General features: G+C 41.0%; 4 protein-coding genes across 10 annotated transcripts; 1 reads left to right on the top strand and 3 right to left on the bottom strand.

Annotated features, from left to right (window-relative positions):
• The first annotated feature begins 2019 nt into the window (after positions 1-2019).
• Positions 2020-4226, top strand: LOC113713447 (uncharacterized). 2 transcript variants are annotated; one of them, XM_072069692.1, is made up of 3 exons: positions 2020-3119; positions 3429-3477; positions 3893-4226. In XM_072069692.1, exons 1-2 carry the CDS (start codon positions 2747-2749, stop codon positions 3464-3466), a joined length of 411 nt encoding a protein of 136 aa, XP_071925793.1. In that variant the 5' UTR covers positions 2020-2746; the 3' UTR covers positions 3467-3477; positions 3893-4226. The 2 variants fall into 2 exon arrangements, with proteins under 2 accessions (XP_071925793.1, XP_071925792.1); XM_072069691.1 differs by lacking the exon at positions 3893-4226 and having other exon boundaries at positions 3429-3777.
• Positions 4227-5642: 1416 nt separating this feature from the next.
• Positions 5643-10093, bottom strand: LOC113714817 (S-adenosyl-L-methionine-dependent tRNA 4-demethylwyosine synthase-like). The gene is made up of 8 exons (XM_027238903.2): positions 9142-10093; positions 8373-8488; positions 7698-7873; positions 7221-7411; positions 7040-7126; positions 6477-6634; positions 6126-6336; positions 5643-6042 (listed from the first exon to the last, which is right to left on the bottom strand). Exons 1-8 carry the CDS (start codon positions 10003-10005, stop codon positions 5902-5904), a joined length of 1944 nt encoding a protein of 647 aa, XP_027094704.1. The 5' UTR covers positions 10006-10093; the 3' UTR covers positions 5643-5901.
• A 514-nt stretch (positions 10094-10607) lies between these two features.
• LOC113714308 (probable methyltransferase PMT28) lies at positions 10608-16386 on the bottom strand. 2 transcript variants are annotated; one of them, XM_027238094.2, is made up of 8 exons: positions 14978-16384; positions 14752-14901; positions 13950-14220; positions 13767-13859; positions 12977-13151; positions 12054-12296; positions 11646-11840; positions 10608-11266 (listed from the first exon to the last, which is right to left on the bottom strand). In XM_027238094.2, the coding sequence occupies exons 1-8, from the start codon at positions 15860-15862 to the stop codon at positions 11068-11070; spliced, it is 2211 nt and encodes a 736-aa protein (XP_027093895.1). In that variant the 5' UTR covers positions 15863-16384; the 3' UTR covers positions 10608-11067. The 2 variants fall into 2 exon arrangements, 1 of the variants encoding a protein (XP_027093895.1); XR_003453673.2 differs by having other exon boundaries at positions 11117-11266; positions 11559-11840; positions 14978-16386.
• A 1357-nt stretch (positions 16387-17743) lies between these two features.
• Positions 17744-22751, bottom strand: LOC113714359 (DUF21 domain-containing protein At1g47330). Of its 5 annotated transcripts, none has more exons than XM_027238162.2 (12): positions 22277-22748; positions 21649-21725; positions 21483-21566; positions 21267-21380; positions 21001-21087; positions 20630-20769; positions 20458-20545; positions 20161-20234; positions 19257-19375; positions 18710-18942; positions 18398-18444; positions 17744-18086 (listed from the first exon to the last, which is right to left on the bottom strand). In XM_027238162.2, the coding sequence occupies exons 1-12, from the start codon at positions 22455-22457 to the stop codon at positions 17951-17953; spliced, it is 1380 nt and encodes a 459-aa protein (XP_027093963.1). In that variant the 5' UTR covers positions 22458-22748; the 3' UTR covers positions 17744-17950. The 5 variants fall into 5 exon arrangements, with proteins under 5 accessions (XP_027093963.1, XP_027093964.1, XP_071925060.1 ...); XM_027238163.2 differs by having other exon boundaries at positions 22226-22420; XM_072068959.1 differs by lacking the exon at positions 21649-21725 and having other exon boundaries at positions 22226-22420.
• Positions 22752-27711: the final 4960 nt, after the last annotated feature.

The raw sequence follows: 27711 nt of genomic DNA, 5'->3' as shown, positions 1-27711 counted from the left end.
AAGCAAAATATACTCCTATTCACATCTGCAAAATGGAAAAAGCACATTATAGAGACAAGGCAAGTTGAGTTCTTTGGTTGGTCAAAAGAGCAGATTCTTGTGAACGCGTGTGATTCAATAAAGAAACAGTAGTGTAGTAACGTTTCTTGCATCCCATTGAAATGGAAACAAGACAACACGATTTCCCTTCTTTTTGATTGTTTTTACTAGGACCAGGAGTCTTCTACTTTCACTGGGTTTTAGTAGGCACTAATAATAAAAAAAAAGGTACAATTTGGCAACGTTGCGTAGGCAAAGCTACTGTACAATTTGGCCAATGTAGCTGGTCAAAAGAGTCAATGAGGGTGTTGCCAACCCGAGTTAATATATATATATATATATATATATCAATGAGGCCCACTTGGGTTCACCTGCATCCGTGGGTCAAGTATCATATACACCTGTGGTCCATCTGGCCGTAGATCCTCATCGGATAATGGATCATCAGACGTAGCTGAATCGAATCCAAGGGCCAATATTCACGGACCACTTACTCAATTTGTCCACAGGAACCAGAAGATATACGAGAAACCCGCAAAGAAGAAGACACCAGTGGTCAGACTGAGACACTGAAGTGTGTCATAGACCGTACCCCACCTCTTTCCTTTAACCCCACTCAATTGTTAGAAGTCAGAACTCGAAATGGTAAAGGGTAAAGAGGAAAGAGTCCCCCAACCCTCCACCCTGGTTCCGGTCATAGCTCACCGAGTCACAACCCCGGCAGCCTCTCCTTTATTTTACCCCACCACTGTCCACTCCTATTTTAGTACTTGCTAGTTTAACACCAGATAGGCCTTGATTTCAACTGATTTTTGCGACGCGATTTTGGCTTTTGATTCTAGAGAATCTGGTTTGTGATGTTTTTAACTAATTTTCTTATAGTTTTTGGGTTTTTTTCCCCCTCAAGCTAGAACTCTAAAATTAGAAATTACGAGTCACTTCTTGCTTTTTAAAATTTAATTTTGACTTTTTGAAAATCAAAATTATTTGAGACAAAGCCCATAATTTTTCGTGTTCGACACAAGAGGTTTACAACGAGTTGTTTAGATCACAATGAGTTAATCTAGTGTTGAGGATTAAGGTGCTCTTAGTGCTCCTAGAAAATATGTGGAGATAGTGGCGTATTTACATGCTAATTATGAATAATTCTAATCAGCACAAAAGTATTTATGTGACATAAACGTAATATGCTTTCCATTCAAAATCTTTTTTCTAGAAATCCAACCTCTCAAAATAATTGTTTCGATCGACTCCACAAATGTCAGAATGAATTTATCCTAATACTCCGACTCATCCCAATTATTTAGTCATGTTTCGAGAATCCAACTTTTTAAAAATAGTGGCTTGATTGTAATGTTTGTATTTCTCTTTCCAATTTTACCCTCACAAATTTAAAATTTAAGTTAGAATAGTAACATGCATATGATTAATAAGAAGGGTTATATTGGAAAGAGAAACTAAAATATGATTTGACTTTTTCAATATGACAAATATTTTAAGACATTCCAAAATAAAAAGTATGATACTTTCAATGAAACGGAGAAAGTATTGATCTTGCCCTTTTTGCCAATCACGTGACGTAGTTGCATGGCCAACTAATTGCACAGTCTTGAAGGGATAATGCAACCATTTTAGAAGTTCAAATTATCAAATTTCAAACACGAATAACCAAGAACTCACAAAATCAAAAACATTAAATGTTGGTGGCACAATAATATTTCATTTTGATATGACTTGATTGTCACATTTGCATTTTTTTGATGGCCCAAACTAAGCTTAGGTGTAATTTTTACTTGATGTGCTTATACCCCCTAAACTCTAAACTCAAGTGTAATTTTCACTTGATGTGCCTGTGCCCGGTACCCCCCGGTTGGCCAAAGCAGGATAGTTTTTTTTTTTTCAAATTAGTTGTTGACCAGACTTGATCCTTTTCTCAACTTAACCGTGGTTAGGCTAGGCGTAGAATTGACAGATAGCCATAGCCTTAGCCAATAGCCAACCCCTACTCTCTTTCTCCATCTTTCGACCTCATTTCTTTTCTTTCGTCACTGCCCGTCTTTTCTTCTTCAGCTAAAACGACTAAAGCTAGCTTCATACAAGGATAAGGTAAACTTATGCATATTAATTGTAGTGTACTCATATTCAGATATTTTCTGCATGAGACATCTTCTCCCGGGTAGAAAGATTGAAGAAAGACACATAGCTAGAGGAAAAAGGAGGTAATTTTTTGTGCACATGGTCCTAGAAAGGTGTGTTTTAGCTTAGTGGATTTTGTTTCATTTCTGGTTATATATAATACCATCTGATTCTGCTAAAGAGGCGGCTTATCCATTTTATTAAGCTTGCTTGCATCAAAGTGAGAGCTAAAGTTCGGTGTTTCCCATATGTATATTGCTATGCTATGAGTGGAAGATACATGGTAGGAGTATTCAAGATGGATTGCGGTGTTTTACTACTTTTTTTTTAAGTGGCTCTAGGATCTAGGAAGAGACAAATATTTGTTATTGAAATACTACTAGTATTAAGTTTGTAATTCCTTTTTTTTTTTTGTGAATTTGAGAATATTAATCCAATACATATAGTTGCATATATGGAAGTGGAGCAATATGTATTGGCCATGTTAGAATTTCGGTAGTCAGGTGGGGAGCTAGTATATCTTGTTTTGGTGCTCAAGAGTTTGTTTGGGAATTGATTGAAAAACATATTTATGGGTAAAAAGAAAGCGGTGAAAAAGACAAAGGAGTTATCAGTCGCAATAGCAGAATCATCATCCCTTGATGCAGAAGGACAGCAGCAGCCTCTGACTCCTAGGAAAAGAGGAAGACCCCGGAAAATTATTGCTGAGAAAACTGAGGTGGAAGAAGTGAAGGAGGAAGAGAAAACAGCACAAGAGGAGGAGGCCCATGATGTTGAAGGAGGTGATTCAAAGAAAGTGAAAACAAGCGATGAAAAAGAAAAAGGGCAGCCATCAAAGATGAAAGAAGACGCCACAACGACGACGATGACAACAGCAGCAGCAGCAGCATCATCCTCTTCAAAAAAGCAGCTTTCGGCTCCAAGGAGCAGAGCCAGGCGCAAAAGTAAGCCAAGGAAGAGCAGCTAAATCTCGTAGTTCTTGGTTCCATTAATTCTTTCTTTCAAGATTTTTTGGTTGAATGGAATTCAAGAAAGAAGATTGGAGGAAAGATCATTAATGAATTAATTTGCCCTTTTTTTTTTTTTGCCTTGTGTGGTTTATGTTTGCTAAACTAAAACACCCACCAAAGGTGGGGTTTGGTTTGGGGAATCGTGCTAATGGTTTAGTATTTTGTTTCTTTTCGTTCTGTTTTTCATTTTTTTCGTTCGATATTAATAATTAATTCAGCGGTTGTCTTCCACCTTTACACTAGGTTCTGGTTTTTCATTGCCTTGTGCTGAAGTCTGCTGAAATCCTGTGAGGTAAGAAAATTTGCAGCGTTCTCATTAAACTTGGCCAACATTAAACAGAGAAAAGCTTGTAATCCAATCAAGGCCGTACAAATTTTGTGTTGATCGTTCTCTACACTTTACCGTACTTGCACCATTAAATAGTAGGTCAGGAACGATGGTGAATACACACTCTTTTTTTAGCTGACATGTATACTTTGCTGAAATAGCAGGTACGTACGTTATAAATGATAGGATAGATTATATGGTCAGAAATGAAAACATCTCGTATAGCTTTTGTGTGTGTGGTTACACTCTGAAGCATCTTTTATACCATGCAGTATTGATTTAATTACTAAATCCTTGGTTGGAACGAAATTCAGCTAGTGCTGGTGGTGCTGTTCAAATTAACTACCTCATGCTTGGCATCTACCTTTTTTTTCTCTAGAAACGATGGACCTATATTTATTCTATACTATGGGGAAGGGGAAAACCTGAAAAGGTTCGAAAAGAAATCGGAGGGGACTGAACCACCTATCGGCCTCACGATCCGGTAGCTACTTGAGATGGCCTATCACATTTAGTGACAAATGGTGGGAGGCAAGATCTGAATCGTGACCTCTCATTTCATCAAGCCTTAACGCTATAGTGGTGGCCATTGAACTAAGCTCAGTGGTTCATACTTGGCATCTACCAGTGTGTGTGTTTTTTTTGGAAGTTTTGTAGTATTTTATTTGCTGTCCACTGATGCTAGTTAAATAAATGTCATGGGCTTGTTTTCATATGTATTTGCCAAACTGTACTGCGTTGGCTGCATTAGTCGTGCCAACTCGGACAAATTTGCATGTTAGTGCAAATTTCCATTGCGTTGTTCTTGTTTTCTAGTCTCGAGTGAAAAAGAAAGAACGGGAAATGGTCTTTTGGTTATCATTTGCAAGCAAAGATTCGGAGCCATCACGCATGCCATCAAATTCTTTTTTAGAGTTAATCACAGTTTTGCTTTAGATCTCTGGGATAGTCAAACTTTTCCACCTCCAGCATTAGTAGTAGTAGTAGTCCTCCTCGTCTCATCTGAAAATTCTGTTTCCATTCTTTCTTGACTACGTTTTTTTCGTTATTGTACTCAAAATTTTGAAATTAGAGCTAGCCCATCTTATTAAATTCGCGTATTCCAGGAACCCGGAAAACAACTCCCCACCAACACCCCCCTCCCCCCTTCAAAAAAAAAAAAAAAAAATTAGAGAAGAAGAGGATAAATGGAGCACATAAGTCATCCAAGTGAACTTTCTCCTGGGGTAGGGCCATTGGACGTTGATTGGGAACAAAATCTGTGACAGAAAAGCAAGAGAAGAAATGAGGCTGGAAACGCAACTGATAAGTGATTGGACAATTATTATCAAAAGCAATCGAGTATTTTCCATGGAAGACTAGGCAAATAATGGTTAAAACGGCGAGCAAGTAGAAGGCAGCGTCATGGTGCGCCGTATTCCGTTGCCATAGGTAGCACTTTGCCGACTGTCAACGATACCCCTTTTTCTCTCAAATCAAATCCAAGCTCAAGATTTCTCTGGCCCCAGAGGATGATGCTGTAGTGATCAATTTGCCTTCACCCTCGAGTCCTCGTCTTGAAGAATCGTGATGCTCCGTGGTTTCGCTCTTTACAAATTGAAGTATATGGAACCAATGGTACACACTATTTCATCCCCACAAAGCTTCACCATGGCCCCAAATATATTAATGGACTCTGTTCAACTGCAACGTAGAAACTCGCGTATGTAGAAAAGGGGGTAGTCGTTTTTTTTTTTTTTTTCCGGACACAGTGGCTATCCGAGATTCAACGAAGGAATATTCCGAACTCGACTAATCCCATTGTGCTTGTGCCCCCACCCCCAGAAGACACAAGACATTAACAGGAGTCAAATCGCGACCGCCAGGACCTGAAAAGGCTTCCCCCAGCACCAGCCAACCCTAGGGGAACTATATTTTGGGGAATTGATAAGACTTTGGGAGGTTCTTGTCGTGTTTGAGCGAGTTGAGACTTGAAAAGAAAAGGAGGGGAAAGGCCAATTATGGTACAGGAGGAGAAGCAACGGGAAGGGGACACAGACAATCTAACAAACAAAACGTCGCAGTGGTCTGCACATGCCAAGAAAATAAGTAACAGAGAGAGGACAAAGATCATTAGCAAGTCAACGCGGTTCATAAATAAGCACTACCACCAACCATTTGCATAATAAAGGAATACTTTGATGGTAAGATACAGTAGTACATCTGTTTGTTGTAGTTGTGTTTGTTGCATTTCGTGACTATTCTACAGAATTAACTTTCTAAGTGTACAGTAAAACCTGATTCTGCAAACAAAACTGCAGGCTGCTCTACCCATTCAACTTTCTCTCAAAAGGCGAAACTCCAACCTGACCGACCTGTTTCAGTAACCAAAAATAGTTCCACACCCGCTCAGCGACTGTTTTTGTGATGCCGCTCTTTTTTGTAACGAGTTTGCTCTGGATCAAAACCACCTTCCTCTGCTCCATAGACGGCCCAACTTGGTGTTGGCGCCATGTAATCTTTGCTAGTGAATGATTTTCCGGAAGCCACCTGAATTTTCAGAGAATGAGATAGACATTAAATATGTATGCATGCTACAACGTAAATTTACTTCACTGGGAAAAGTTGCATACCAGGTCGTGGAATTTTTCATAATCTATCCATGTGTACCACTGGCCATCCACCTTAAATTTCTCCACTTTAGCCAAAAGAACGCAACACGAATGTACATGCTCACAAGCAACCTCATACTCTCCGTTGCTTCTCCGACATAATGCCTCAGAAAACTCCTTTACATCATAATGCCAAGGCACATTCTCCATTGTCAACTTCGACGTAGCAGACCTGTTATAAAACTGTTCAGTACTTCACTTCCAATATCACTGTCAAAATAGAACAAAAGGCCATTTGGGGAAGGTTTTCTTTTTCTTTTTTTGGTGGGGAGGTGCAGAGGCAGAGGAGAGAATGCTAGGTTCGGAACTCACGATCCACAATAAGTAACTCCTTTTATTTCAATGAAATCGGGATTCCCAGTGCCAAAGAGGCTAGAATACGCATCTACATCCTCTGTATTCCAACCTTTGACTAAAGTCAAGCGATAAACCGTCCGCTGTTGTTTGTCTTTTAAAGCTTTCAGGGACTCCTGATTAAGGCAAAAACAGATAGGGCAGAGTTACATTGACGCAGCCAGGCATCCCAAAGCTAAACTAAAACAAGTAGAAGCTCCTTGTAAAAGCACATCTTTCCTAATTTCTCCCTATTGACAATCAAAGACAAGTTTGAACACTTGGAAGGTTCTATGATGATAATCACGCAATCCAACTGGTGCTAGAATTGAGGGAATCCCATTCTCTTTTTTTGTTTTTTAAGCCATCTAGCATTCATCCAAATGGTTCAGAAAAGAAGAAAGCCTAAAATGGATAAATAATAGGTTTCCATATCATAAAGAAGAAAGCCTAAAATGAAATAAATGATAGATTTTGATATCAAAATGAAGAAAGCTTAAGATGAAACAAATTATAGATTTCAATATCAGGAAGATTCTCACAACAAATCGCTCCCAAAAATCTCCAAACAACGGCCGATCAATAGCTTTCAAGCTGTCCTTTGTTGCAGCATCTACACTAACGTATAACTGCATAATCAATTGAAAGAAATCAGTGACAATTAGCACCAAAACTCAGTTAGATATTTAAACAGAACTGAAGACGGAAACAAAACAAGCAAACCTGTGTAACAGGCTTCAGCAACTTGATCTTTTCTGGAAACTGTGCATTTGTCACTAAAAAAGTAGAAATCCGTCTTCGATGCAACTCATCTACCAATGTATTGATCTCAGGATACATGATGGGCTCACCAACAAGAGACAAGGCACAGTGCCTAGGGGCAAGACCCTCTGACAGGCGCCCCTCCTTAACACCTGCAGGTATATATGCCTCTTAAGAACAACGCTAACAGTACCCACACATCATCCAGTTTTCAGGACAAAACTTTACACTAGGGTAACAACTTTTCATCAGTTTGAGCGGTTAAACATGGACTAAAGAGGAAAAAGCCTAGATAGTGAAGTGCTTTAACTAAAAGCTCTCTCACCTTTATGCCATTATACCATGCATTTAATTGAATGTTCTAATTCTCTTACACGAACGAGAGCTACAATGATACTCCATATGGGAAAAAAAGGTTGATGCAACCTTAATACTTGCCTGGAACTCCTTTCATTTGCCTTATCATTTTGGTATGCAACTCAATAGCTGTATTCACAATCTCTAAAGGATCATCCATCTTCCACTGCCAACTCTTCCCAACAGGATTTGTGTGATGCCTCCAACAGAAAACACACTTATTTGCGCATGCTAAACTCGGAGTAGCCTCCATGCATCTAAAGATTTGAAAAAGGATATAAATTAATCTCTACGAAACAGAGAAACATCCACAAAGTCATGCACCAACAAAAACCTGCACAGCTTATCAGGAAAGCATCTGCAGCTCTTAACCGCTAAAGCGCTCTTAGAACAGTTTTAAGTACAACAACTACCTTCTCTAAGAACAGATAACCTATAGGCTAATCATGTTAAAAATTTTACACAACAATTCAACAAAAGATTTACAATCATGTTGACTGGGGTTTACTTTAGGCTCTATTTAGTTGAGAAAGTTTGTAGTTTGGAATGCCTTTTAAGAAAATTTTTAAGGCTGTGGAAATGCTTGAGACCATCTCACACATGAGGATCTGAAAGCTTTTACTTGGATACAGTAATGACATCCACATGATATAAGGTAAATCAGTGCTCAAGCCAGAGGAGACATATCTATGTAGTCTAATTGCAACTCTCAAACGAACAATAGTACAATAAGTGTCAAGAGTTGATAAAGTAAACCTGTGACTCTCAATCCCATAAAATGAGTGCTTGTAGCAGCCTCCACGGCCTCTTAGTTGAGACTTGGTCCATCTACAAAGCTTGACTCCACTGTGGGACCCGATAACTTTATACCCCTGCAATAGCCATAACATAGCTGTGAGTTCAAAAGCGATGGAGGACTTTACATACAGATCTACAGAAAACAAAATTAGATACAAGATATGCAGGTACATAATTGGCCTTTCACCATAATGTAACATGTTAGCAAACTAAGAAACCCAACAAAAACAAAGTGATTCCGCATGCATAATAAATCAAACAAGCTGAAATCATCCCCCATGTAAAGTCTCAAAATTCACACAAAAGCAGAAGAAACTGTGAAATCCAACAGATATTGAAATAAAAATCATAGGAAAAGGATTTGCAGAACAAAAGTTACCAACATAGAGGATATTAATAATGTACTACTAGAGCATAATAAGACTAAAAATACACATCTTCAAATATGAGGTTGAAGGACAATGACGAAGATACAAAAATTTAACTAAATTATAGTCAACGGATGTATTCTATAGTTTACCATCAGACAAACATTAGAAGCAGCTTTTGGTACTTCAAATAACTTATACCCAGTCTGAAGGCAAGCCATGATGAACACACGATTTAAGTCTCATTATTTCAAAAAACATACATTAAACTCCAAAGGTGCAAAATTTTTTTTTTTTAAATATCAATCATGCATCCTAGATTCTTTAATATCTGAAAAACAGACACTTCATCGAACTACCTGCTTCTCCAAATTTGCCCTGATCACAGGAGTCACCATTGCTTTCTTGCCAGTCACACCATTCAATTCTCCATTAGCTTTAGCCTCCACCATCTCCTTCCTTCTTGAAGGTCCTTTACCGGCAATATCCTCAAGATCAACAAGCTCCGACTCCCCATCATTCTCTCCTTCCTCATCATCCTCATCATCATACTCCTCTTCATCACTCGCCTCACCATCAACGCCATTCAAATTCCCAAAATACACACCATTTTCCTTCCAATTATCCTTTAACGCCTCAACGACTTTCTTACTCCACCCATCAAACACCTTATCCAAATCCCCGCCGTCCACATCACCTTCACAAATCTCCAACAACTCCTTCGCCCCTAGTTTCCTCAAGTTCCCCGACAAGCCTTTCCCCACAGCATTGAACGTCTCCCCATAAGCCCTACTCCCAACCCCAAAAACCGCAAATTTACACTTAACCAGCAAAGCAGCGCCGACCCGGAAATCCTCCGCACTTTCATTCACCCAATTAACCAGAAAGGCCCCATTTTGCGGGGGCTCCCCATTTTCCCACGTCGAAGCGATTACTAAAACGAGGGTTTCTCTACATAGGTCTTCCGGCTCGTAATCTTTGGGGTCTATAAGGTCAAATGGGAGGTTATTGAGGGTCAGTAGGTTGTGGAGGCGTTGAGCTAGACCTTTGGATGTGGATGTTTGAGAAATGAAAAAGATTTTGCCTCTGGTATCAGGGTTTAGGGTTTTGAAGGTTTTGAGACGGTGGAGAAGGCGGCGGTGGGATTTGTAGAAAAGGAAGAGGGTGGTGGCGGAGAGGAGAGTGAGGAGGGTGAGACGCGTAGGGGAGAGAGATGGGAACATGTTTGGAATTAAATTCAGGGGTTTTAGGGAATACAAAAAACAGCAGGGTGGTCTGTCATATTTCTGACTGATTGCTCTGTTTCTGATGATTGCAGTTACAAAATGTAATTATAAGACTCCAATAAGGCCGGAAAAAAAAATGCTATACGGTTATTTTTGTTTATCAGTTACTATTATCAATTCTTTTTTTTTTTTTGGGCAGAAAACAATTTTGTTGCTTAAGAGAGCAGATTTTTTTGGAGTAATTTAATGACACTTTTGTTAATGTCGCAAAGTTGCAAGAAGTGTGGAATTTTGAACTTTTATTGCACTTAAATTACTTACATAATAAAAAAAGAATAGCATAGGTGTTTGCATTGCAGTTTTCTACTAAAATATTTTTACTTATTTCATGAACATATTTTTTAATTATTTTTTTTAATTCATATACGTCAAATTATTATTATATAATAACTTTAAAAAATAGCGATCCAAACGAGTAGTCATTATACAATATCAACATTCTCAAACTCTTAGGCCTAATTATTATACAACACGTAGTTTTGCAGCATAGATTGCATTTAACTGAACACAAAGTTTAGAGAAGGCACAAAGTACACGAATTTGAAACGTGAAAAGAATTTTTCATATAAACTGATGTGTATTGTTGCAGTACATCTCAATGAACAGAGTCGAGTCAAAACATCTCATGAATACAGCCCCGCATGCTGAATGTAGACTGTGTACAAACCATCTTTCTTTTTCATTAGATGTCACAACACTGTACCCCAATAGAAATCAACACCACAACCAGAAAACATTCTATTGAAAGTATCCTTTGCACAATATTTTTACACCCCGTCCCTATAGGCGGGTTTGGGGTGGGTGGATGAAAGTGAACATTGATTCTGTTTGCAGCTGGATGATGAAAAGACAAGGTATGTACATCTTCAACAGAATTCGCTGAGATAACAGCCTTTCTTTTCATACCAGTCTTCATCAAGCAATTCTCAGCTACCAAGCTTGGAGGGGGAGGATAGCAGTCCAAAACTGACAATATAGTCAATACAACCAATAATACCTTCATGGTCGCCACCCGGTCTTCTGTGCACATAGAATACCCTCCCTATCCTTGCCAAATGTCAAACGAATCTCCCAGTGCAAGCTCCTCAATATTCCCTCAAGTGGATCAAGAATTTCTACCTTATCGCGTATGATCGCCCAACCACCAGGCCGTAGTATGCGGTCCATCTCAACAACAATTACTACAGGATGCTTACACCTGCAATGAACATTATCTTGGAATAACGCACACATCCATCAAGAAGTAAATGTTCCAAAAAATAACAACGGTTAAGAGAATCTAGAAAGAAAATCTTAGAATTTCCATTAAAGCATTCTTGGAAGTTTTTTATCCAATTATTCTTGTAAGTTTTTTCTTCCTCCTCACGCGTACAAGCAGTGCAAGCGAGTTGAGCTTTTAAACATCTGTGCTTCTACATAACAATTTCATCTTATGTTCCAGATAAATGAGTGAGAAAGGCAACAAAAAAAAAACCCAAAAAAATCTTTACCTTGTAAGATCAGCAATCAATGACTTGTCTGCAACATAAAAGCAATAGCCAATGAGAACATAATGACTGGAGAAAAATTCCTTCTACCTGTTTTTAAGTCTTGAGAAGAGATGATCAGCATGCAGGAGATCATATGATCTTGGATAGCTTCCAAAAGACTCGCACCAGTCATGATATATGCCGATAAGGCCACGCTCATAGATTATGGGAACTGTGTCAGGTGCATGTACAGGGACTACATTCATCACCCACACCTTCTGTTGTGAAAGAGCAGCTGCAAACCTGTAAACATGAATTGAAATCAGAGTCCTGCACCTCTTCTGGTTCTTGGTTTTAACCACCATTTTAAAGTTGATGATGAACATAGAGATACAAAAACAGTTATGGAATAGATTTTGCTATTTGGAACTCTGGCCCCTTCCTCTTCACCTCAAGATTCCAAGAAAAACATATTTCAAGAAAAGGAAATCTTATCTGGGCAATCTGATGGCATACCCTCCATTTATGGCTTTCATGTCCATTACATTCCGGATGCTGGACCAGTCGATGCCCATTCCGGTTAGATAGGAGTTGTTTACAATTGCTTTCCAGTGCTCACTTTCAGCAATCAATTTCTCTCGATTGTTTATCCAGTCCGGAAATGTTTCAAGCCTCTTTGGCCAACCCTCTGGCCACTCGGTCCCACGTTCTTCTATGGAAGATGGAATGGAGTGCAAGCAATTCTTTATTGAAGCATACCTAGTACACAAAAATGTGGAAAAAATTATAAATAAGTTAGCAAAATGTGCAGTTGTCCAGATTCTCACAAGATCTTTTAGAGACTACTATTATCCATGTGACCGACAAGTGAGGTAGAATATCGTGCTTAATCTTGTTGTTTATCAAAACCAAGATGTACGATCCAAACTGGCTAGTTATGTCTTCAGATGACCAAGATAAATAACACGTCCATTTTGGACAGGCTGTTGAAGTATACTTCAGATTTAGTGCACAATAGTGCATGCTCTGTATCATTCAAGTGAAAGCTCCAAATGATCTTTACGGCAGTGACTAATATACAAAAATTTAAAACCATATAATAAGGTTCCTTCACAATTCTTGTTTCAACTACTTGCAACATAAGAATAAAAAGAAAAGTGACAGGGACATCAAAACATAGAGAGGCTGTTATGCTGAAGAGTGCATGTGTTTCACCAGCATTACCGTCTTTGCATCTTCTGGCAACCTGATAACATGAGGGAAGCAAGTAACCACACCTCAAAGAAAGAAAAAATAACCAAATCTAAGGATGGTGACAGTGCTACACGCCAGATGTAAATGATACACAGAAAAGTGAGTTCTTTACAAGACAAAAGACCATCCCCGCTTAGAACTTGAAAATGAGATATGGATCCTATAAAGAGTGAAAACCAACTTACCAGGCAGCATCTGGATTCTCATTTTCCTTGCATAGAGGTGGAACCTTTTTCCTTCTCAATTCATAGATGTCATTTGATTCTGGCTTTTGATATATCTTAACATCAATGTCACTGACTTCATCACTTTTATCAGCCAGGATATTCCAACAAATAGAGGCTGTAAGTTTGGACATGGCTAGAGAAAGGGATAAATGACATCAATAAGATGTTATTTCATGAAGAAAAACAATTTTGGTTATTGAATGGAGCAAGAATATAACATAAAGGCAAGGGATCACACTGAGGAACTAGTTTTACCTCTTCAAAACTCCGCAAAATTCAGTCAGGAACTGGCTAAACTTCTTAAGGAGTCTACCATTTTGCCTTTTACAGCCATACATTATTCTGTACAAAGGTTTTACTTCATATCATAATATTCTAACTAAATCTCAGGAGTTTTACATGGACTTCACCACTCAAAGGAACTACTTACGTATTCTAAGACAGAGACCAGAGTTGGGTGTTCATAAAACGATGACTATATGCATTGTCCGAACAAACTGGTTGAATAAATACTTTTGAACGAGGATTTTTAAGGTTCTACTTGAGCTATTCCGAGAATTTGCAGATTGCAACTGGAGATGAAGAAGACAAAAGTATAACAATCCGAACGCTCTGATGACACAAGCAAGAACAGCTAAAGAAGAAGAGAACAAAAATTTTTGAGAGGAACAGCTGCTTAAATATAGCTGATGAAACAAACTGCTGCTTTAAAGAAAAAGAATTTTTTCTCAAAGCCAAAAGGGAGAACCTTCTTCAATTTCAATGCTGTCATGTTTGCTTGACAAGATGAAGTATCCTCCAGGCCTCAAAATCCTATTCATCTCCAGAAGAAGCCTGCCCCCTGAAAATAAAACCCTCTGACATATCAACTATAATTTCTAATGAAACTCAGGTGAAACTAGGAACAGAACAAAGATAAGAGGACACAGACCATTAGAATGCCATGATATGCTGCATTCGCTGCAATGAAGTGCATCAAAAACACCACTAGGAAAGGGAAGACGCCGTGTTGCCAATGGGCTAACTACTGCTGGAAAACCACGCTCAAGGGCAAGCTGTGCTAGGTCCACTAAGTCATCTTTCAAACCTAGAGTAAGTGCCAACACATTCTTCTCAAGTAGAGAAGCCACAAAGCTTGAATCTGTGCATCCAACATCCAGCACTACACGAATATTATTTCCCCATTCAATGTCTGGCACCATCTACACAGTCCCGCCAAATTCAATTTCATATCAAGCACTTAGTTAATGTTGTGCTAAAAGAAAGTACTTAATTAGAGGTGATGAAAACTAACATAGCATACTAAAAAGATGTTGCATAACAATTGAGTTGGAATCTTGGCTTTCAAAATGTACTCGGTACTATGTTAAAGACTTAGGTATTGCAAAATGACACACAACACAAGAAGACATGTACACCAAACACAATTCAGAATGAGCACTTGCTGAATGATATTATTATTTGGATAACACATTTTCCAAAATTATTGGTACATTTAAATTTTAATAAATCATTATTTACCCTTGTCACAATCATCTCAGATTGATCATCAGATATGTAGCTGTATGACATATTCATATAAGAATAAGAAGAGTTTCCCTCAGCATGAGAAGGCCAGTTTAATAGCTTGTTTCAAGACTTGGGCAAAAACCGCTGATGCATTAGAAATCAATAGACCTTTCTGAAAACCGTAAACATACCAGCAGTTGTAACAGCCAAGCCCAAAAACTCACCTCTTCAATGGATTCCAAATAATGTTGAATTCCACCCTTCAGTGCTGACTGATTCTGCGGGAAAGCCAGATATTCTCCAGCTTCAACTACCCAATTCTGTGACTTGACAAATGCAGACAGTTTTGGATGTGCTACATTCTTGTACAATATCTGCCAGTTTTACTACAAGTCAGAAGAATAGAGAACTCAAAACAATTTCCGCCAATCAGAATCTGAGGTTGCGTACCTTTACTTTACTCTCAGGCCATTTTACTGGAGTCCCATAACCGTCAAGGGGAAGGGGGACAAGACACAAAACAGATGTTTTGGGGCAGCTTCTCTCATGATGCCTATAGCTCTGCAGTTTTCCACTGCTACTTTCAATGTCAATACAAGGAATGTAGTTATGCTTGCTTCTTGTACTACATAATTTCCAAGAATAATGTGCTTTGGGATCGAATAATGGCCCCAATTTTTTTTTCTTATTCTTCTTCGAATTTGTTGAATCTCCGCTATCATCTTCGACTTTCTCCACTCCTTCCTCGTCCAAATCCAAAGCATTAGCTAAATCAGTATCCCCTTGGACCCCTTCCCCCTCCTCATTTAAATTTGCCTCACCATTTTCTGTGTCTTCTTCACTGCCATTCACATCCTCATCTTGCTTTTCTTCCTGCAAATCATCGCTCTCAGATCTCTCCTTTTCTGGAATTTTCTGCTCACCAGCCTGTTTGGTATGCCTCGGACTTTTATCCCCTTGTTTCTTCCCTTTTGGTACATTTTTCTGATCTTTATGCATATTCCCAGATTTCAACGGTGGAGAACCTTTAACCCTTTTCTTGTCTTTTTCTTCCAAGATTTGACCTTTCTTTTCTGAGCTACTTTCTTTACCATTCTTGAGTTCGTTCTTGTTGAAATGAACCCCAGAATCAGTAACTCTTCCATTTGCAGATACGGGTTCAGCAAAATCATCAAAAGTCTCTCTTTGGGAAGTCACAGAAAATTTGGAGGGTGAAAAAACAGACCAAACAAATACAAAACAAAGACCCAAGATTACTACTGCAGTTAACTTCACACAGAACCCATATGATTTATAAGACCGTTTTGCCAGCCGACCAAACTTTGCTATTGCCATAAATGTTTTGTGTCTTTAACATCAGTACCTGCAACCCCAGCAATCATCTAAACCAATGTAAAATAAACTAGGGAAAAGTATCTGGGAGCCCAAGAACGATGGAAATGCGCACTTCTGGACGGTTAAGAGGTGGAAGACAGTGAAGTTTTAACTGTAAAAAGAAGTGTAGAAGGAAAGGAAGATCAAGAAGTGGATTCAAAGAAACGAGAGGAAACCCAGGTCAAGTTTTAGCAGTGGGAATCTAATTTAAGATTCTAACGATCTGGTGATGCAAAGCAAGCAACTTAAGATTAACCCCCAAGATGCCCGGGGTTGTATCGTAATTAGGATCTAGGAGTAGCACTAATAATAGTAGTGGAGTATTACTTATTTCTATTATCTATGGAGATGGTTAATAAAGAAGGAAGAAATTTAGCAGTAAATCCATCCATGTTCTTATACTAGAACATATAAATTTCGAGATTACATCGTGTTGGCAATTGCCAATGTTATCGGGGGCTGTCTTTGCGAGTTTCTGGACAGCAGGAGGAAAGATGGTCAATGGCCATTGGCCTGCACTTAAATATTTAATCAAAACAATTTTAATTAGCCTTCCAGTCATGGTTTTTCTCTTTCGATTGTCTGGAAAATTAAACTCATACTAAGATTGATTTGGGAGAGTTGTTCCATAATATGTGACCGGATGATCGGATGAAGTTGTACTTAGGGTGGCCAAGGTTAAGATTTGAACCAGTACCGATAATTTGTTGAACCGAAATCAAATCAAATTTTGAAAATTGGAATCGAAACTATAATAATCCTAACTAAAAATTTAATTCAAGTTTATCAAAAAATTTTGAACCAAAACTGGCAATTTTCAAATCGTATAGAAAAATATTTGCTACCTAAATTTACTCTCTTCGTTTCATTTTGATAGTCCTATTTTCATTTTTCATCTATTTTAAATTATAGTTTACTTTTCAATTAAAAAATATAATTAATTTTTAACTTCTCTAAAATGCTGTTATTTAATATACTTTGTTATCACTAAATATAACCCACCTTATTCAATAATTGTTTTAATTCCTGCCTTGAATAATACAACTTTCTATCAAAATTATCGTTATAATTAATGTAAAAGTATCGTGATTGGTCATATTATTAATATTAACGTGAGGGTGTTTTAGAAAAATAATATAATAGATTTACTTTTCCAATAAAGCCAACTAATTTTTCTCAAATTGTGTGCAAAAAAGAAAAAAGACTCTCAAAGTGAGACTAAGAAAATATTTGATCAATTTAGAATTCAATATCAATAGTCAACATCTAATACCAGTAATTCCAATCCTAAACCAACCATCCATTATCCCATTCTATTAGTAAGTCTATATTCCATGACTAATATAAATTCAAGACCAATCTAATATTTTTTTCATAAAATATACATCAATTTTTCTTTTTCTTTGCACATAATAAAACAATAAAGTTCTTTTTTTTATTTACATTCATTGTCATATTTTCTTAAAATCAATTTTATAACGACAACTGAAACAGAAATCAAAATCGTCAGTTTTTAAATCGAAATCGAAAATTCAAGAACAGTAACTGTAACCATTCCTACAAGACAGATTGGTTTCACCTTTCTAAAAAATCGAATTTGTCAGTTTTAAACTAAAACCGACGATTCTGAAACCATGGCCATATCTAGTTGTACTATATCAGTATCTACACACAAACAGTCCAAGACGAACCACAAATCTTTAACTCACCAATAACAGAAGAAAATCCTTATCACAACCTAAAGGACTTAATTCATTATCTAGATATGTAATTTTCCACAACATATGGGAAAAAGTAAACTGGGCGGTGGAATACACAGCTCGCACTCTTCTTATGTCCAAATTTGATCAAACTTCTATGATGAAATATATTGCTTTTTTCAGAAGTAGAAGTATAACATTTGTTTGTAAGTTACAACAATATGATACAATTGATCCCTTGGAGTATCAGACGCAAAGCCTAACGATTGTACAGTGAACAATGAGGACGGCTAAACGAAGCTCTCTTGAACACTTTAACAGTGGTACAGTGTGGTAACTGGAGGGCCTGTTATCGTGAAGTTCTGGCATAGACCGGCTGATCGCTGTGAGGACCAGGAACCTCTGAGGCAGTATGTGAACGAGAAGACTCTATAGCATTTAATTCGGGAAGCTTTTCCTGCGACGCATTCATATTAATCTTAATCCTGCAACAGAAAGCATTTAGTTAATATGTTTTGTTTATGTTCTCAACTTCCTTCTAAGAGCTTTACTTGTGTTTAACACTAAAGCATTTTAATTCCTGGATGAATGGCCCCTCTTCGCTGGCATTGTGAAGAAATTATCCTCCTAACCCTCTCGCAGGTGCAGGGTCCAGTGTTTTGACAGAGGCTGCAAGGCTTTTTGGCATAGACAACCAAGACTAAATCTTGTGGGAGTTGGCATGATCTTATTCAATTTACCCAAGGATTTACCTATGAAGCCTGTGATAAACCAACAAATGGAAATATGTGCTTACCTGTTGTGAATGTTTACATACTCGTCAGTTTCATCCAATATCTCCTCCTGCAAAAAAGGTATATGCAGTGATGAAGATTTGTACGCAAGGTATTAGAAGCAGCTAACAAGCGGTCAATTCATTAAGCTTTTAAATACCCATAAAGGGTGCATAACCACTGAAAGGCCCAAATGTACTTTAAAAAGAATTGTTCTGAAGAGTGAAGACAAAAAAGAGCCATCAATTCTTCATGCCCTTGTAAGCAACAAAGACCTATGGCCACTAGTTCAAGTTAAAAAATGACTAGAAAGAAAAATATGATATCTCAAGTACCTGAAGAAGCTCCTCGATGACATCTTCCATGGTAATTACACCTAGCACCGCATGATTGGGTGGGAACTCAGGGATTGGAGTATTTTCCAAATCCAAAATGCAAAATGAACAACCCCTGTGTCTCTTCTTAAAAGCAGGAGTAGGAGGAGGACTTTTCTTCTTCGCTTGATCTGCACCTCCCTTGCTCAAGGAAGCATCAACTGAGTCAGATTTAACTGCAGCAGTGTCAGGATCTGCAATTGGGTTCACACATCAAATTCCATTACTTGCCAAGCAAGCTGTCATATTCTCAAAAATAGTTCGCTCAGGAAACAGCATATTCGTAAAGACAGCACTAAAGCATAAAATTGATCAAAATAGACGAGGCTAAGGAAAACAAAAATCTACAAAAGTGAAAAGTTAGGATTGACTTGGTTTCACTAGTAAGGAAGCTTAAAAAACATAAGCAAAAAGAGCATTGACAGTTTGGACTTAAGTGAGAGTTTAACATAAGGGGGGGAAATCACATGTTGCCACAAGTTGCAAGAAGCTGCCTCAAAGTTTCAACCTTTAGTTTTCTTTGGCGTCTCTTTTGTCTTGTTGAGATCTTCATACACAACGGCAATGTGGCTGTGGCCCTGCTGAAACTCATTCAATATATCGTATAGAGGCATGTTTTCTGCAACCCTGAGGAAGCACCAATAAATTTTTAGTTACACAAAGAATCTTATACAACTAATGCTCAAGAAAGAACCAAGAAAAAATTAGTATGACAAAGGCATGCAAGTAATTAAAATGTTAACTGGCATGAAAAAGAAGGCATCCCCAACAAAATATCATACAACAACAAGGGAATATGATATAGACAGCAAGAGAGGTGATGCTATAGGAGAAATAAGCAATTAAGAATTTATCATACTTGTGTTAAGAGAACAAGTCATGCAATGCTTGTCAAAAGATCAAGTGCATAAAGAGAGATAGAAACACTAGGAATTAAGTTCTTCCCTTGGTCAATTGTCAGGTAGAGTCTATCTGACCTCCACAACAAGTGAAGTAGAAGTCATTGCAATCAAATTAGAACCTGAATCAAACCCATATATCAAGATTAGAGCTATTCCTGGAGATTAATCAGATTTGACCTAACTGACATTTACAAAGGTCAGTATCCAAGACTTTCACTATCAGAATTGTCAAAGGTGATCTCTAATAAATGTATATCACCAACTCCTTACTAGCATAGAAACTAGGAAAGCCTTCAATTACTTAAAGGTGTTTAACACCAAGAACTGCTTCTTTTGCAATCTTGTGTTGTTGCAGAAAATGTGCAGCTACGATTACAGAGTCGAGACCTAACTATAACAGTGTAACTGCATGACCTAAAAAATGTCTCATTCTAACCAGCCACATAAAATCTATTCAGGAGTACCAGGGATTTATTGGGCCTGCCAAAGAGAGATTGAGGTCATCCTTACCGAGGAATTTTTCTGATTGTCATTTTCCTCAAAGGAACTGAATCTTCTGGGTCAACAGCTAAAAGATTTTTTACCTGCACATAGTAGAAATTAAAGAATATATTATACAGAAATTCGCTCATAAATCTTGGCATACTAAATATTAGGTATACAACCAAGTGCAAAAAAGATAATCATCAGTAACAGGCCTAAGCCACCCATGAAAATGTGCATTATCAACAATCCATTAACGAGACCACCCACATTAAGAAAAATAATTACCAATATAAGACCACCGACATTAAGAAAGATAATTACCAATATAAGACCAATAATATTAGTCGGATCTTTGTAATAAACAGGAACTCTACTATGGCCCATAGTCATTATAGCATTAAGTGTCTCCCTGCACATGGAAAGGAAGAGATTAGACAACAAACATCACTTCAAAAACAGAATAATCAAATTTACAAGCAAGAAATAAACGCACAAATTGAGTGTTCCATCCAGATCAAGAGAAAATGCCTTTGATATGGGGGTCATGGCATCTCTTGCGGTCTTCTGAGTCAATTCAAGCGCCCCAGCAATTATTGTTGTCTCATCATGTGTCAAATCACCACCTTTTCCAGCCTTTTGGGAGAATATGAACATTGGTATTGTAGGTGAGAATCAATCCGAAGAATAACCAAGTTTTTCTTTTAAAAAAAAACATAAAACTCTTCAAATCAGAAAGTATTCAGAGACTACTGTGTCACATGATACATTTGACAAACAGACACATATAGACGCAATAACATGCATCTGTCAATGTAAACATATGGATCCAATGAACTTGGCAAACTTGAAATTTTGATTGGATACCTCTTTTTCATGAAAATCCACAAATGTTTTAAGCTCTGCTCTGCGTAAAAGGGCAGCATGCCCTTTCCCCAACATCCGGTCCAGTACCTAGAATCAAATTGATAAAAGATATTAAATTTAAATCGGAGCAATAATAACACGGTTACCTGATATCATAGCCATTTGATGAAATGACTAACTTATTAGGTTTTTAATTTGTTTCCACATACAAAAAGATGACATTTCTTCTCTAATGAAATAGCTGTTTAGAGGTACGATAAGAGTACCTTACTGATTGGATAAGCAACAGGGAAGAATATCCACAGAAGAAGATGGACAAAGGGTGCCACTGTTGCCCCAACAGTCAATCCATAACGAGTGCAGATTGCTTGAGGAAGTATCTGCAACAAATAACACTTGCATGAGAAAGATCACATAATCCCCGCACAAGCATAAATGGTCAAGAACCAAGGATCTAGAGTTCTGTTGATAAGGAAAAAAACCTCTCCAAACATGAGGATGAGTGTTACAGATATTAGAATTGCTGCCCATGGAGGCACAAGCTTGTCCAACAAAATAGGAAGAGACTGTGGGAGGAAAAAAGAACAAGAGTGGTCAGTATCGGATCTTTGAGAACAAAATGAGCAAACAAATAAAACTTCTACAAACCTCCATAGCTAAAGAGTTGCCGATCAAGAGAGTACAAAGCAATAGGTGTTGATTTTTTACCACTGGAAGTATTTTAGCTGCCAAAACAGATGATTTCAATAGGGATACTAACCACACATACACGTCATATACCTTGACCTTATCGTGAATCAATCATCATGCAAAACACAGCATAGCAAATCCAATACTATTTTGATAGATCAATTTGCCCCTAAATTTATTTAAGCACAAGTCCGGTCTAGGTTTCAATATTTTTTTGCTCTGGAACAAAAGTATCAACATAAACTTATGTAAGCACAACAATGAATTCTTTCAAAAGTTTATAGCTAGTACTGTTTAACTTCATCACATTCCATTACCATAATACTACCCTGATGCTTCAGGAAATCAAAATTCTGAGACACCAGTACTATTTGTAAGCACGCACAACAGACAAACATATACAGTACCGACAACAATTAAAGAAAAGGGCAAGCTCTAATCTTTATTAATTTTTTTGATAAAAAAAGCCCTTAATTGAAATCAAGGATCTCGTGTTAATCCAGCTGTAAAACCGTAAAAGCGACAACATCATCACCATTTAGTTCACACAGACACTAGGATGCAGAGGAATAGAAGAAACACAGACAGGCGTGGATACGATCTTGGGGGCGTCCAGATTTACTAAGAACTTCGAGGTCGACGAGTCCCAGTGACATAAGGCCAAGGGTGAGACCAGCCATGAGCCCAGCAAATAGCACCAATCCCACAATTATTGCTAAGAACAGAAAAAACTTCGACTCACAGCAATTAACATCGTCCTGTGCCATATCCTCCTACTAAGGATAGTAGAAAACCCACTCGTCTTCTTCTCTCCCCGCAATAGAAAACAACTTCACCAGCTTGCTGCCTTAAATTTGATGTTTTCTTGGAAAATGGAAGATGAAGAGGCGATTTTTGGCGGGTAGTTGGACCGACCTAAATCAGACCTCTCTGGGTTGAGGTGAGGTGTATCCTCGTGGCCGAAGTGGATGGCGGGGCTTCTCCCCTGGTATCACTCCGACGATTAAGTTAGTATGAGAACGAGAAAGATAATAGTATATGAGAATGAACAGTGTGTCTTACTTGTTGGGAGTGTGTGGGGTATTTATAGAGTGAGAATGGAAGGCAGGACGGAGGTCTTATGCCGGTGGGACCCATGTCCTGCCATTACGGCTCTGCTCCCTGTCAGATGGCCTGACTCTGACACTGTAGCCGCCCGGACAGGGTGACGAGGAGTCCTTTGCAGTAGCCATTAAGTGCAACAGTGCTTTTCAGATAAAGCACACTGAGCCCGGGTGATGTCAGGTGTCCTGACATCATCAGCGTGCAGCTGAGGTGGAGGTGCCGAGATCACCTACCCGGTAGACTAGGGATTTAGCCGAGCTTAGGGGATAACCCCGAGACGCGGACGAGCTCTGATGAGGGACGAGGTGAGTTCACCTCGGGCATGCGGGATGGCCGAGGTGAGCCTCCTCAATAAGCCCCCCAAGCATCGGGAGCTCCGGGCTAGGGAGGTTCTGAGGCTTCCTTGTGCCGAAGTCGTAGAAAGTCGGAGTCCCGAAACTGCTCCGAGAAATGCGGGGACGTGACACGTGGGCAGGTCAGCTGATAGGACGTGGTCACTGGTAACCGTCGCGTCGTGAAGTAGTGGGACGTTTCGTGCAGAGGGTGTCAGCTGAAAGGACGGGGCATTAATGAGAAGAGAGGGAGGCACGGCGTTTTGAATTCGAACGTGGCCGTCCTTTCGCATTCTTGTCGCCTCTTCGGATTCTCCTGGGGCCCCTATAAATAGGGGGTCCCTTTTCACCAGCTCCCCACACTTTTTCCTCTTTTGCTGAAACTTGCCAACTTTGCGGGTGTTGCCGAGGTCAGCCTTCCCAGCCGAGATCACTGCCGAGGTCATCAACTTCGTCCAGTTCCGTAGACAACAGTAAGTATCATTTTTTTCATTTCGTCTTACACACATGGCCAAAACGGCTAAGACCCATAGAGAGACCGTGACTCCGAGCTATCGGACCGAGGTGAGGCCGGATCCTGAAGAAGAAGCGACGACGTCCAGCTCGGATGGGTCGACGCCGAGCTCTGGGGAAGGATCCACCGAGGAGGCCCGCGAGGAGGTTGACGTCGAGTTGGAGTCATCCGAGATGAGCGAGGGTGGCTCCGAAGTGGCCTATGATGAGGAGCTCGGTGTCGAGATACCACACGACGAGGACGCACTGGAGCATGTCGCTCCCGAAGATACATCCAACATCGACTTCGGCAAGATGCCGAAGTTTAGAAGTCGCATCGGAAGGGATAGGGCCGTGAAGGTGATAAACAATTACCCTTTCCGGTCGGGGTACGAGATCACAACGCCCGGGGTGGATGACTCAGCCGAGAAGCCCCCCATTGGCATGGTGGCCATCTATGTCCAACAGTTGGAGGCCGGGCTGAGGATGCCCACGTCGAGGTTCTTCAGGGACTTACTTCGTCACTTCGGCGTGAGGATTACCCAACTCACCCCGAACGCGATCCGCATCATTATTGGGTTCGAGATGCTGTGCCGACATCTGGAGGTGACTCCGTCTGTCGACCTCTTCCGCCGATGCTATACCCTCAAGGCGCACGGGACGGACAAGGGATGGTTTTATGTTGGCAATCGGAACAATGCCATTCCGAAGTTGGTGGTCGGCGCTCCCAGCTCAATCAAGAATTGGAAGCGTGACTACTTCTTTGTGTCCGAAGTGGACTTCCCCAGGGGCTTTTGGTGGAGGCCAATCAAAGCGAAGGCCGATCCCTCTGCTGGGGATGCCAAGGAGGAGGACTTCCAGAAGCTGATGGGGTCGGGACTTCGGATATACAGTCTGGACTACCCCGAAGCCGTGCTGGTTGACGGGGGAATTAGCCGAGCTTTGATTCCTCCTGACAAGACTCCCTTCACCTCCACTAAACTTAAGATACCTTGTAATTTTCTTTCATAGCTTTGATTTCACTTCGGCTAAGGCATATGATAATATTTGCTCTTTGTGCAGTGACCAAATTGTCCGACATCATCACGTCGAGCTCAGGTGCCGAAGTGGCGAAGAGGTCGAAAAGGAAGAGTTCGGGCGAGACATCGGCGCCCCCGCCCAAGAAGAAAACACAAGGGCAGCCTCCCAAGACGTCGGCCAAGGAGACCACCCCCACCACGGCAGCTCAGAGCAGTTCGGCTGCTGCTGCCGCAGGGTCCACTTCGGTACCAGAGGGGGTGCCACTAGGGGTGACCACGGCACTTCCACCTCAACATGGCCGAGGCAAACAGCTGAAAGCTCCGGTCAACGCGGTGACGGCGACTTCGCTCTGGAACCGGTACCATAGCCCCCCAGTGTTTTCTGGGAAGGATAAGTCTCACTCCGGCGAGCAGTGGTGTCCGGATTGGTCGCTCAAGGTCAACGACCGATGCTCGAATCCTCGGGTCGCCCAAGACCTGGTGATGCAGTCTACTCTGCCAAGAGACTTGGACTTCACAAGGAAGCTGACCCCGGCCGAGATGCTCCAAAGCGTTATGGTGACCACGGCCTCCAACACAGCCTTTGTGGCCGAGATGGCACATCGGTACTGCGAGTTGCTCGAGGAGCAGGACACCGGCAAACTGCAAGATCAGATTGCCAAGTTGAAGAAGAAGCTGGTGGTGTCTGAGTCTGAGAAATCCGAGCTTCAGAGGCAGCTCAAGGAGGCCGAGGCTAAAGGGGAGGAGGCCGAGATCACAACCAATAGTCTGAGGTCCGCTCTTGAGGAAGAGCAGAAGAGGGCCGAGGAGGCGAAGAAGAATCACGAACAATCCCTTGATAGCGCGAGGACCTCGGCCGTCGAGGATTTCCGGAGGTTCGAGACCTTCATTGGGGATCTCGGCCAGCTGACAAGGCCATCCTTCATGCTGGGCTTCACTTCGGCCATAGACCAGGCCGCAGCTCATCTGCCCTCCGAGGCTTTGGAGTCCTTGAGGAACAGTGCTCACTATAACGAGAACTCCACGGAGCTGTGCGATCGGATGGCCGAAGGCATCCGAGACGGGAGGAACCTGGCCGAGGTTCAAGACGAGTTCAACAAATGGCTGTCTGAACTCGACGAAGCGTTCGAGGAGGAAAGAGGAGAAGAAGCCAATGTAGGCCTCGGCGAAGGGACGGGTGAAGTGCCTGGAGGGAACATCGGCGAAGAGCATGGAGAAGAGTTTCACCCCGGTGGAGAGGAGGCCGGAGAGAAGGCTGCCCAGGAGGGAGCCGAAAAGGGGAATGGAGCCGAGACAGGGGTCTAGGCTCGTGGGTCTTAAAGGGGTGGCCGAGGTGGAGAGCGCTTAGTAGCACTCCGACCTCGGCCTTGTATTTTTTGTAACGCTCCTTTGTTGAATGAAAGTTTATTTCTTTTCACCTCCGCACTTTAATTTCTTGCTTTGACTTCGTCTGTTTTGACTTCGTCTGTTTTGACTTCATCCCTTGCTTGTCCCCCTTTATTTTTTAATAACGTGAAACCGATGTTGAAAAATAACGTAGGATCCGAAGTCATATCTTGATTAAAAATTCAAGCACAATACATTTTGAGGTTCTCGGCGTGCCAAGACCTCGGCACTAATGAGCCATCTCGGTAGCTCAGTTTACAATATCCCTTGAGGTCAGACTCCACAACTCGGTAAGGGCCTTCCCACTTCGGGCATAGTTTCCCTTGCGGTTCAGCTCGGCTGACTGAGTTTTTTCTCAGAACCAAGTCTCCAGGCTGGAATCGACGGTGCCTGACACGGGCATTGTAGTAGTGTGCCACTGTGCTCTTGTAGGAAGCTATCCGGGCTGAGGCGAGGTCCCTTCGCTCATCGACGAGGTCGAGATCCAACTGCCTTTCTTCGTCGTTCACCTCGGCTGCATAGGCTGCGAGCCGAGGGCTGGGGGTAAGGATCTCGGCAGGGATGACAGCCTCGGCTCCGTATGTTAAAGAGAAGGGGGTCTCTTGCGTGGCCGACCTCGGCGTGGTCCGATAAGACCAAAGGACACTAATGAGTTCTTCGACCCAAGATGTTCCAGCTTGGTGTAGTCGAGTCTTGAGGCCATGCAAGAGAGTTCGGTTGAAGTTTTCTGCTTGGCCGTTGGCCTGGGGGTGGCCTACCGAAGTGAAATGTTGTTTGATGCCAAGGTTTGTGCACCAAATTTTAAAGGGGTTCTCGGCAAATTGCCTCCCATTATCCGAGATGATCACCTGAGGTATGCCGAAGCGGCAGACGATGCATTTTCAAAAGAATTTTTGTATTGCCAGCCCGGTGATGGTCCTCAGAGGCTCGGATTCAACCCATTTGGTGAAGTAATCCACCGCGGTTACCAGGAAGGTATGACCCCCGACGGCTCGGGGGAAAGGACCTATGATGTCTGTCCCCCATTGCTCGAATGGCCAGGGTGAAGTGATGGGAACCATGAAGTTTGTGGGCTGGTGATGTTCGGGTGCGTGGACCTGGCAGGAAGGGCAGCCGAGAACGAGGTCCTGGGCGTCTTGCCGAACTGAAGGCCAGAAATATCCAAGAAGCAAAGCCTTCTTGGCTAGCATTCTGTGGCCGACGTGAGCTCCACACAAGCCCTCGTGGATCTCTTGGAGGACGTGGCGTCCTGTCTCGGGAGTGACACACCTCAGCCATGGGCCGAGGTAGGAACGTTTGTACAGCTCTCCCTCGCGGAGAGCGTACCGAGCCGCCTTGCGTTGTATTTTTCTCGCATCGGCTCGGTTTTCAGGGAGGACTCCTTGACCCAAGAAAAGGATGAACGGGGTCATCCATGATTCTTCAGAGTGCACGGGGCAGGCCACCTCTTCCACGTATCCTGGTTCACTCAGGACTTCCACTAAGACAGTTTTGTTGAGGTCAGAGAATGACGTAGAAGCCAGCCGGGATAAGGCGTCGGCTCGCTTATTCTGGGAACGGGGTATTCTTTGGATTTCGAAGGACTCGAAGTACGCGGTAAGTTGGTGTACTTTGGAGAGGTATCGTTGCATGGTCTCATCCTTGGCCTCATACTCACCAAGGACTTGGCGTACGACGAGTTGGGAGTC

The sequence above is a fragment of the Coffea arabica genome, chromosome 10c, assembly GCF_036785885.1.
Source record: "Coffea arabica cultivar ET-39 chromosome 10c, Coffea Arabica ET-39 HiFi, whole genome shotgun sequence".
In the NCBI taxonomy this organism is placed as follows: domain Eukaryota; kingdom Viridiplantae; phylum Streptophyta; class Magnoliopsida; order Gentianales; family Rubiaceae; genus Coffea; species Coffea arabica.
The sequence above is the reverse complement of the archived record's forward strand: the minus strand, read 5'-3'. Positions and strand labels throughout refer to the sequence as shown.

Coding starts and splice junctions, on each gene's coding strand:
- LOC113713447 (XM_072069692.1), top strand. CDS start 2,747: ATGGGTAAAAAGAAAGCGGTGAAAAAGACAAAGGAGTTATCAGTCGCA. Junction 3,120..3,428: donor GAGCAGAGCCAGGCGCAAAA/GTAAGCCAAGGA, acceptor CCTTTACACTAG/GTTCTGGTTTTTCATTGCCT.
- LOC113714817 (XM_027238903.2), bottom strand. CDS start 10,005: ATGTTCCCATCTCTCTCCCCTACGCGTCTCACCCTCCTCACTCTCCTC. Junction 7,412..7,697: donor GCAAATGAAAGGAGTTCCAG/GCAAGTATTAAG, acceptor ATATACCTGCAG/GTGTTAAGGAGGGGCGCCTG. Junction 6,635..7,039: donor ATTTTTGGGAGCGATTTGTT/GTGAGAATCTTC, acceptor TGCCTTAATCAG/GAGTCCCTGAAAGCTTTAAA.
- LOC113714308 (XM_027238094.2), bottom strand. CDS start 15,862: ATGGCAATAGCAAAGTTTGGTCGGCTGGCAAAACGGTCTTATAAATCA. Junction 11,841..12,053: donor ATGAAAGCCATAAATGGAGG/GTATGCCATCAG, acceptor TCATGTTTACAG/GTTTGCAGCTGCTCTTTCAC. Junction 11,267..11,645: donor TTCTCAAGACTTAAAAACAG/GTAGAAGGAATT, acceptor TGTTCATTGCAG/GTGTAAGCATCCTGTAGTAA.
- LOC113714359 (XM_027238162.2), bottom strand. CDS start 22,457: ATGGCACAGGACGATGTTAATTGCTGTGAGTCGAAGTTTTTTCTGTTC. Junction 21,381..21,482: donor TCATCCTCATGTTTGGAGAG/GTTTTTTTCCTT, acceptor TATTTGTTGCAG/ATACTTCCTCAAGCAATCTG. Junction 18,087..18,397: donor TATGTAAACATTCACAACAG/GTAAGCACATAT, acceptor TTTCTGTTGCAG/GATTAAGATTAATATGAATG.